Raw genomic sequence first — 11,030 nt, 5'->3', positions numbered from 1 at the left:
ATGGAATATTTCACCTTGGAAAGGAAGCATGGAAAAGTCCAGGTGTTTCTTCTAGCCTTTCCCCTCTTTACAACTCTGCACAGTCAAATAAGAGGTTTAGAAATAGTGTAAGAGCAGCAACGATTCTGTCCAGAACATTCTCTCCAGTGACTTCCCACCTAAACAAAACTGTTCATAAAACCAACCAGGAACAATAGGATATAGCACCATAAGGATTGTATGAGACTGAGACACTGTTATTAGGATACGCTTTTGCACTGTGGTTCATTTCATCTTTTAAAGGAGACTTTCATCTCTGCTGGCAGAAATTTCTTAGGTTTTGGTTAAGTGCATTCTTCTACTCTGACATCACTAGCATGTGCTAGTTAGTAGTAGTGTTATTAATGCTCAGGCAAGACACAGATTTTCATTCTGAGCTTCAACGTATGAAAAATAAATGTCTTACGTGATCAACTATTCTAACTACAGGAACTTCACAGTTTACTCAAACATGATAAGAAATATTTTCATTCATCCAAGTATACCAGCACAGTAATGTACTGTCCACAATCACCAGGAAATAAGGGATATCTAGGAAAAAAAACAAAATTATACCATACCACTTAAATGTTCTTCCAACCTTTCCATATAAAGGGTAAGCTAAATCACCATACCCTTGTCAGGCAAACTTAGCATTTAAGCATTCTATAAAGATTAGAATGGTTTCTCCTAATGAACTCAGTAAAAATCACCGATTAATTCACCTGGATAACCAGTCACTACAGTTCTCAAACCTGAAATGTACTGTGCAAGATAAAAAACCAGCACTGTGATGGTCCCTGGCACAAAAGTTGCTGTAATAAGAGAAAAATCTTAAAAAATAAAAGGAAGTCAAAAAACTTTATTCACACCAGAAGCACAGATTTCAAGGGAATTTTCCTTTATCAAAATAATGACATTATGGTTACTTACATCTTTGCTGTAAGAGAACTGTACAATATATATATATAAATACATACATTTTTAAAAGAAAAATAATCTGCTTTTGTGCTTCCTTAATATTAATCATCATCTTCTTCCTCTTCATCGCTGATCACATATTTCTTATGCTTCTTACTTGCTTTGTCGTCATCCTCTGCTTTTCTCTTTCCAGAAGGTTCCCCTTCCTGGAGGCAAGAAAGGACAAAACCAAACCACCATACTTAAAGCTAAAATAAAAAAACTCAGAACAACAACAAAAAGACCTTAAAGTCTTTCTTGTAAGAAAAGCAAATCCATGAGTTTCATTTTTTCTATTTTAAGCTGCTGTGATGCAGGACAGCTGAAGTTCCATCAACACTGCCACCAGTCTCAACCCCCAGGCCGAGAGGGTCCACAACCCAGCTGCAGCCCTGTGACCTCAGAGGACATGCAAACGTGTCTGCTTCAACATGAACTGCAGCACAGAAGCAATTTGTGTCAGCACCTGGTTTTATGGCATGTGCAGTATCATTCCCAGCAAGCCTTATGAGCATGGGCCATTTCTAGAATCTGTAGTGAATTTTTCAACATGCAGCAGCTTTCCCTTCGTGCACCTGTGTAGCTCTGATAAATTTTTGGACTACTAACACTTGTATGCCCTAAATTACAGCTACTGAAGCAAAGAAGAAATGCAGTAAGTGGGTATGCATTCTGTTTGTTTATTAAAAAAAATTATAAAAACCCCAACAAAACTAAACCACTCTGGCGTAAACGAAAAGAGTGAAGAGAAACCACCAGTATTGCGAATCAACACCACAGTTGACGCTCCAAGAAATTGAATGGTTTTAGAAGGTTTCCAAGAGCTGGTCAAAGAAACTCAAATTATTGAATTAATTACCTGTTTGTAAGCAATACTATAATGCCTTTCATAGGCTGGATGCCAAATTTTTAGCACCTAGATATAAAGTCAACAGGTTGATTTTTATTCCATGGGCATTTATGCCAGTTCAGTTTAAATCATCCTTCCAAACAACCTTTTAAATCAGAATGCTATGAAAGTGTTTAAAGAAACTACAAATCACTAGTTCTTAATGCAAAACTCACCAATTTTGGGATGAAGAACAAATGGTAACTCAATTATTGTTTAAAAAAAACAGTAACTTTAAAAATACCCTCAGGTCAATGTAAGCTCATCCCTTTTTCCATCTGTTGGTTTAATTTTAGTTTAGTTTTGTTTTGTTTTAAAGCAATTGCTTGAATTTTATGAACCACCTAAGACTGCGTTTCAGAACTTTAATGAATTACTGGAGTTTCAGAACTCGAATAGTTTTATTATCCAAAGTATTTTATTCTGTATTAACATATTAAAGTTTAGACTTAGTGAGAATCTCAGTTAGGAAGGTATTTTATGAAATTAGAAGGAGAAATTCATAGGGGTGACAATCTCAAAGGCAGTTTCTCCCTGAGAATAAGCACTCTCTTGTAATCGAGCTAGGCTATTGTTAAATGATTTGTCTTCCTGTTCAGCAGAATATCCCCATCAACTACAGTGAAAGTAAAACTGCTTGCCACATGGTGATGAAATGTATTAAAAATAGACTGATGTTTTCAGTAATGGTAACCAATTGTTATCAGGAGAACAATTTGTGCTATGTTGTTGACTGACAGCACACAAAAGCAAGTCTGTGTACAAGGAAGTCCAAGTTTCACATACATGGATACATGCTACAAATACGTTCTATGTGGCAACTGAAAGTCGTTACACATCACTGGGGTTTTCTTGTAATACTGTAGCACCCCTCTGTGGCCCTGATGGGAATATGACCTTTAAGTCATCTAATTTTAAAATGGAGGCTATGCTTCCTCAAGCAGCAGAGAATGCTGCTGCCTAGAGCTCTTCTTCTGAGAGGCCGGAACTGCAAAGTCCTGACACTGCTACATCATGAAATAACAATTTTATAAATAAGCGTTTCCATTTCAATTAGCAAACACCAGCTTTGTGAGCTCTGTTAGTTTTGTCTACATGCCGTCTCCAGGATTACTGTTGTATTTTCGGAAATATTAAATTTTCCTCAACATACAGTAAAAAGCCAGAATCTATGTCTTGAAAAGAAAACTTGACTTTTACATCTGCTTCATCTTACAATGCCCATTAGTGCAAATACTCAGCTGAGAGCGTAAGAGGAGCAGTGTCACAGCAATAAGAACATGCATTCAGAAGGAAGCAAACATCCAACAGCCTGGGAAATGAGACATACTTCCTGAGAAGCTCACAGGAAGCACAGGACAGAAATGCAAATGACAGCAAACCTACTCCTTCAGTAATAAAGCTTCTTACATTATAGGGGCACATGTCATACTGAAAACAATGTCCAATATTGATCATTTAAAAACAGCTTTGGAATTTCAGCAGCAGAGATGACACAAGTCTGACAGGCACTCATTCACTAGGAGGACACATGGCCAGCTACATTGCAAAATTACTCTTCAAAGAAGAAAAGGTTAATTATGGTAGCCTCTAAAATTCACGAAAAAGGTTCTAGACACCTAAGCAACAATTAGAGTGGTTACTGCTGCAGCTAACAGTGAACTTGATCATGGCCTGATGTTTAGGATGATAACTGGGTGATGGATAATGTCTACTCAGCAACAGATATTAATGCTTTTTAACTCTTTTTTTTTTAATTCTTCTCTTTAAAAAGAGCAGACACACTGTGAAAAAGCTCCTGCTTTTTCCATAACAAAGAGGAGAGGGACAGGAGACAACACTGCACTAGGATTCCTATTAGGTCTTCTTACTCCTTGCATAATTTTGGTAAAGTCATTTTACATAACTCTGCATAAATTTTTTGCATCTTTAAATCAGCAATAACAATAGTGATCTCCTTTGGGAATCACTTAGGTCTGTGAACTAATGCAGTGTATAAGAAATTGATGATTAATTACCATAGAATCGTGCCAAGTCAAATAACACATTCATCACAGCATAAATGAAACTACAAAGATCTCAGCTTTAAAAAAACAGATTTAATGCAGGAAACATTCCTGACTGAAAATTAGTAGCTTAAGAACAAAATCTTTTTCTTACCTCATCACTAGTAAGTTTCTTTGCCTTGAGTAGTCTTTGTGTTTTATCTTCATCTGAGCCTTCATCACTGTCAGAAGAGTAGATTCTAGCACGTTCCTCTACAGAGAAAAATGAAAAGACAAGTATTTCTCTTTATCTGGAATTGTTGAGAGAGAACATGAAAAATAATTCTCTTACACTTAGTCCCACAAGAAGCTGGCAGAATCTAACTCCAGAGTAAAGAAAATGTACAAATTGCATTTATGTCTCCTCATGTATCAAATAAACAGGCAAAACACAATCTTACCAGGACTGACCTGTGAAATTAATCCCTCTGAATCACACAGGCCCTACCTATGTGCTCTGAAGGTTTATTATTACCTCTGATGCCACCTTTGTATCTGTTTTTGATAGCCGCCAGACTGATAGAATCATCTCCCTCATCCTCCTCATCATAGCGGTCAGGTTCCAGGTAATTTGCACTCAGCCCACGCTGATGCTGCTTCTCCCGCATCCTCCGCTGCTGAGATTCCCTGCGAATGGAAGCTCTTAATCTCTCCTCTTCTTTCTGCCCAAAGAAAGAAGCAATATATAAAGATTGAGATTAAAACAAAACAATGAAACCATCTCAAGAGCACCCTGAATCCTACTGTAGCTTTTGAAATAGTTTCACAGCAGTGTGAAGATTGCACATATTCTGATTTTTTGATAAGGTTAAGCAAACTGCACCCATGGCTAAAAACTCATGTCTACCTCCAAAATAGACAGTTTTTCCTGAAGCCATAAAACAGTTGGCTAATATTGCAGTTGGGATTTTTCAGATTAAACCACCCTGTAAGAGAGTTCCATGCCACAATACCTTAATCATTTCTGTGCGCTGAGACTCTGGATCACGGCCTGCCATCGGCAAAATACGAATTTTCTGGGTCTTTGAACACCTATCTGCCAGAGACAGAGTCATCTTCCTGTGAGTGGCACTGTCCGTAGAGTGTGGCCTGTTAAAAAATTGATATGGGTTAAATACTTTTTCAAGGAATGTATCCATTTTTAAAGGACAATGGTAGGGCCAGCATACTTGAGATTGTAAAGATTCATATGCATGAAAGTCAAAACATCATCCTTTATTTCTTCTTTACTTATGTGCATTGTAACAGCTACCAGAGACACCAGTTCCACAAACTATCTGCAGTCCATTACCAGCCTCAATAATCATCCTCACATTTCACATCAATATCCCAAGACATAATCACCATCTTGACAAGAACTGTCCATCAGAAGAAAGGTTAATTTTGGTGTGTATTAATATTCTGATTCAGATGAGGACATGCACTTAAAGAGGGACATCTAATTTAGGAAAAATACTGAATACTGAAATACTGAATTTGAAAAATAGCACATTCTCATTAAAGCTAAGCTCTGAAGGCTTAAGAGCTGGTATTTCTGATCTTTATAAACTAGTTACAACACTTAATTGCAAAAGCAGCAGCAACACTTGATATAGAATAGCACGCTTACCTGAAGGTTAACTTTGTCTTGAAAACAGCCTGTCCTTGTAGACCTGTCCCTTGTCTGATAAACAAATGGTTGTGATCTCCCTGTAGTGGTGCCTTGTACACATCAAAGACCTCATTGCCCAAGTGGAGAGACATGCTGAAAAAGAGATTCATGTATCAGTTACTTGATAAAGCCACTACAGTCTGTTTTCTGCCTCATTTATAAATGGAGAAAACCTTCATGTTTCCTTTTTATATATTGCAAATAATTACATTTCAATTCAAACTAAGCAAAATTGTCAAAGCATTGAGACTAAAATAATTTCTGCTGTGCAGAACTGATATCAAAGTTTGCTGACTTTCCAATTTTGCACAGCAGGCACTTCACTGTAAGAACAGCTGTACTCTAATAGCAGGAAGTCCAGACTAACCTTCCATCTGACCACTTGACTATCCGTGCATTACTCTCTCTGATCTCGTTCCCTTCCTCGTCTCGCCGCATCCGCCATCGTATTGTGTTTTCTACCTGTGGAGAAAAAAAAAATCAAAAACACTTTTTCTAACTCACAGTAAGGAACAGCATGGTAAAATATGCTTTATATAGGTCAAGAATTACAGTTAGAAAGGCTAGATAATTTGCTGCACAATGCAAAGAAATGGAGAGGAAGGGTATCACTTTCATAGGTGCAATGGAACTGTCAAGCTTTTTGGTAAATTTATTACTAAAGAGGATGCACTTAACTCAGTGCTGACCTGGTCCACACTTTCATAATCTGAACCATAACTCAGGACACCATTCTAAAAATACCTGAAATAAGACTTTGAAGAAACACGAGTGTAAAAGAGAAGAAGAAAATAAACATTATACCTTGAGTTTTAACCTAGTTCTACCCTCTTCATCAAGCATCTCTTCATCTTCGAATTCATCTTCATAATACTGGGGATCAAAAGGTCTGCAACAAATTAGATAAACCATTCTTCATTTTTCTAAAGATTAATCCATATTATTTTTAGACTTGTGCAAAAGAAGATGCTTAAAAGATGTGAACAATACACTGCACACGACAGCAGGCATCGCAGCTGTGAGAAAGCCACTTCTGCAGCACTGTGATTTACTGCATGGACTGTAAACCACAGGCACCCTACTGCCAGCAGTTAGAGCCACTGTAACACTCAGACCCTCTAGGCAGCTCCAGCTAAAGGAAGCAAGTCTGCCTCAGAAGATAGCTCCCTTAGTATGAGGAGGTCAGGGTTAAGTCTGGAACAAAATATATATACAATATTGCATAGGGAAAATAAAAGGGAAAGTCATCTTATTTATAAGGTGAATTAGGGATTTTCTAAGGGCACAGTCTTTGTAATTTTTTACTTGAATCTCAAAACTAACCAAAGGGAAAGGAAGATGAGATGGGTTTTGTGTTCTTCCTTCAAAAAACCTGGGGTGGGAGCAAGTGGGGTAAGGCTAGTCCCCTAGTCTCCTTCCTAACAGTTTCCAGGCTGCTGCAAGGAGATTAGTGATAACCAGCTCTGTGCTGTATGGTTCTATTTCCAGTCCTGCCTGACCCCCCCAGATCCCCACGACTTCTCTCACCGATTACACCCACCGACGGAATTCCGAGTGGATCTCTCTTGAAACAGCCGATGGCATGAAAGCCAGGAAGAACAATTTAGCTAAGGTGTAAGAGAAACAATGCTACACTGCCAGCTAACAAGACATCTATTAAACTACGCAGTAAAGTTCCTCAACTAAACACTTGAAGAGATGGATTTAACAGCAATTGCCACAAGTGCTGGAGGTGGGCTTTAGGGCCAAACCGAACTTCACAAATGACTAACAATCTGTTTCTCCCTATGAATTAAAAAAAAAAAATCATTAGTTTTGGTTAGGTAAATAGGGAAAGGAGTACCTGGCCTCTTCATAGCTCAACAGTACATTTAGCATACACAAAAAAAGGGCTTATTACTCATCAATTGGTAACAACAATAGATATTACTATTGACCAATCACAACCAAAAGTTTGCATCTTAACATCAGTCATTGTAAATATGGCCAACACATTACTCATACCAAAAGCAATATAGGGAGACACTAAAAAAATCTTACAAATCACGTATTTAATGTGCAATTACCTGGGCTCCACGCTAAGGAAGTTGGGCAGCTTCACAAAATACAGATCGTTACCCAAGTCTGTGTTTACTTTTGGTATTTCTACCTCTATTCTAGTCTCTGGAATAGGCTCTTCTTCCTGCTGTTCTTGACTCAGTCCATTCTCATCCTAACAGAAAAACAAAAAAATAGGAGCACAAGTGAAAACAGTCTAGCTGGTTACTGTTACTGTTAACACACACTTACATTTTGCTTAAAGAAACATCTTCCACATGCACAGAGGGAGATCAGGAAGCTCTGACTAAAAGAACTTGCACATTTACAGTGAAAGCAACTCAACTCAGCAACTTCATATGCCACTTAAAGTGATTTCAAACACCACTGCAAACTCCAGAGAACACAGACAATAAGGAAACCACACAGGAGGTAACATACGGTGTTCAGCTAAGCACTGGAGAGTAAACAGGGGAAAACTTTTCCCAAACAAAAAACCCCCACATTTTTATGTATTACCATCAAGACCCCAAACTAAAAGATTTGTGAAACAGCTGTATTAGGATGCCAAAGACAGCTATGACAGTCAAAACTACTCATCGCGTTTCTTTCAAGTACAAAAAGTGGAGCATGGATGGGGGGGGAAGGCAGATAAATGAATCCACCTGATATTGCTATGTATAAAACTTTAATAACTCTTACAGCTAAAGAAAATTTATCAGTAATGTTTACTAAATGCTGTTACTCTTTTTTTTTTTTACTAAAATATTATTATAATCCATCAGTGCTATACATTGCAGAGTGAAATGGCATGTTAGTTATTTCAAAAGTCAAGTCTACTCACAATGGGCTGTCCTGGAGTTGGTGGTTTGTCTTCTCCATCACTCCCTGAGGAAATGTCATCTGCACCTCCAAACAGATCCATGACATCTGCGTGCTCTGGAGCAGAAAAATTACTCTTTTAAAATACACACATCTGCACACCCCCCCCCCACATGCAAGCACATTCACATCAAAAAAAGATTAACACATCCCTCACTTCTATTACCACTTAGAGTCACCTACAAATGTTACAAATTGTGAACATTTATGAAGCACATATTCTTCTCTTATCCTAAAAATCACCTTTTCCTTGTATTTTTAAGCTAAAGAGTCAAGGTATGTTCTTCTGGAAAGGCTCTATCAAATAAGAGAATCTAGTTGAAAAACATCAATAAAAGAATTAAGAGTTATAAGATCATCTTTTACTCAAGTAAACAACTTAAATATACATAGAACCATAGAACGGTTTGGGTTGGAAGGGACCTTAAAGATCATCTAGTCCCAACCGCCCTGCCATGGGCAGGGACACCTCCCACTTGGCCAGGCTGTGCAAGGCTCCATCCCACCTGGCCTTGAACACCTCCAACACCTAAAGAGCAACTTCATTATGCACTTTCAGAGTTTTACTCCTCAGAATAGTCAACACCTCTTTCTCAGACAGCTAAACATCACAAAAGCCACTATGTGTTACAGAGGCACCATTTCTTAACATCTTTCAGTAAAAATATGTGAAACAACACTCATCAAAGAAGTGTTCTGTCCCTCAGGGAGGAAACTTAAAAACTGATAGAGCTAACTAAAGACAATCAGCACAAACACAGGATGTGCTTCCCCACACAGGAAGCTGTTTTCGTACTTCCATAGCACTATAGTTACACCATATAGCAAGTGCTATCAATTTTATCAAGCTCTGTAGCAGATGACAGGCATGATTAAGATGACAACTGAATGAACCAAAACCCCACAAAACAGCACCAGCATTTACCTTTCTGTCCTTCTGTATCACTCTCCCCTTCTGAGTCGGATGCGATCGGTTTCTTGCGCTTCATTCGCAGAACTTCATCTTCACTATCACTGCCCCTTGCAGACTCTACTAAGGAGCATAGTTATTCTCAGCAAATTAAAAATTTTGTTCCACATATTTTAAAATCCCCTTGTACTGTTAAGTTGATTCAGATGAAAAGGAATTTAAAAGTGCTGCATTAAAAAAGAAACAAACACACACCACAAAAACATTACAAAGATGACTACAGCTGAAAGTTAAATGATGAATGCCTTTACATTGAAGTCTGAACCCTGCTGGGCCAAAATAAATGAAACAAGGAGAGATCAAGCCAGAAGCAAATCATTACCACTGTCTTGAGTCCTACCAGATTTATGCTCTTGGTCCTCCTCATCCGAGTGCTGGGCCCTTTCGTCATCGTCGGAGTTCTGCATCTTCTCCTCGTCAGAACGCTGGGCCCTCTCATCATCATCCGAGTTCTGCATCTTGTCCTCATCTGAGGCCTGCGGCCTCTCCTCGTCATCAGAGTTCTGAATTTTCTCCTCATCTGAGTTCTGGAGTCTTTCCTCATCATCAGATATCTGTGGCCTTTCATCTTCATCGGAGTTCTGCACTTTCTCCTCATCCTCAGAATTCTGCTGTCTCTCCTCATCATCAGAGTTCTGCTGTCTCTCCTCATCATCTGACTGATCACTTTTGTCCTCCTTGCCCCACTTCTCATCCTCTGAATGTGCTTTTTCAGAACCATCTACCTCTGAATGATGGCTGCCTTCATCTGACCCATGCCCACGATCATCCTCCTCATCATCATGAGCAGCTTCTGAAACACTGTGCTGGTCCACATCTGACTGATCATTATCTTCATGCTCAGAATGTCCTGAAGCTTCAGAGCGATTGTAGGATCTTTCAGAGTGGTTGTCACTCCCTGTGTGATGGGATGCTCCTTCATCCTCGCTGTCGTCTCCAAAGAGCTCCTTATTACTGGGTTTTATTGCCTCTCTGTCATCATCCTGGTCGCTGTCACTTCCAGACGCATTACTACCAGAGCCAGCGTTCTCCTGATCAGAATCAGATTCGGATCCAGAATCAGAATCTGTAAAACAAACATCACCCTTTCAAGAGTTAAAACATCCCTACAAGGACGCACAATACCTACAAGGTATTGCTTTTAAAAAAAAAAAAAAAAAGTAAAAAAAAATCCAGTGACAGAACCTACAGAGAAGCATAAGAAAGAACTACAAAAGTCACCTAGAACAAATGCCTACTCATAAAGGCACAGCCAGTGACAGATACAATGAAAAATGCTGGATGCCATGTGACGTCTCAAAACAGAAGCTATTACTAAAGCCTCACAAGTTGTAGAAAGAATAAGCAATTCCACAAAAGCAAAAATTTGAAACGGCTATGGCTTAAAGTAAGTAAACAGATACATAGGGCTGATGAGCTCCTAGCGATCTAAACCTGTCCCCACGTCTCTCATGCAAGGTGAGCGATGTTCTGTACCCCGAGGCGTTTGTTACAGCGCAGCTCCTCCCGAGCGCTGCGCTGGTGAACGCGTCCCAGTCGCGGAAAAAAGCAGCAACCCGCCTTAAAAACTGACTTGCA

The 11,030-nt window shown here is 38.9% G+C and overlaps 1 protein-coding gene across 1 annotated transcript; it reads right to left on the bottom strand.

Moving 5' to 3' along the window:
• Window positions 1-861: 861 nt before the first annotated feature.
• Window positions 862-10,518, bottom strand: LEO1 (Leo1, Paf1/RNA polymerase II complex component, homolog (S. cerevisiae); the record flags this gene model as incomplete). The annotated part of the gene is made up of 11 exons (XM_008937287.1): window positions 862-1,145; window positions 4,028-4,125; window positions 4,388-4,574; window positions 4,866-5,001; window positions 5,522-5,656; window positions 5,931-6,025; window positions 6,368-6,452; window positions 7,630-7,775; window positions 8,445-8,539; window positions 9,408-9,512; window positions 9,793-10,518. Coding segments are annotated over 11 exons (1,913 nt in total), but the record flags the coding sequence as incomplete, so codon positions are not given.
• Window positions 10,519-11,030: the final 512 nt, after the last annotated feature.

The sequence above is a fragment of the Merops nubicus genome, unplaced genomic scaffold (assembly GCF_000691845.1).
Source record: "Merops nubicus isolate BGI_N331 unplaced genomic scaffold, ASM69184v1 Scaffold51703, whole genome shotgun sequence".
Taxonomy (NCBI): Eukaryota; Metazoa; Chordata; class Aves; order Coraciiformes; family Meropidae; genus Merops; species Merops nubicus.
The sequence above is the reverse complement of the archived record's forward strand: the minus strand, read 5'-3'. Positions and strand labels throughout refer to the sequence as shown.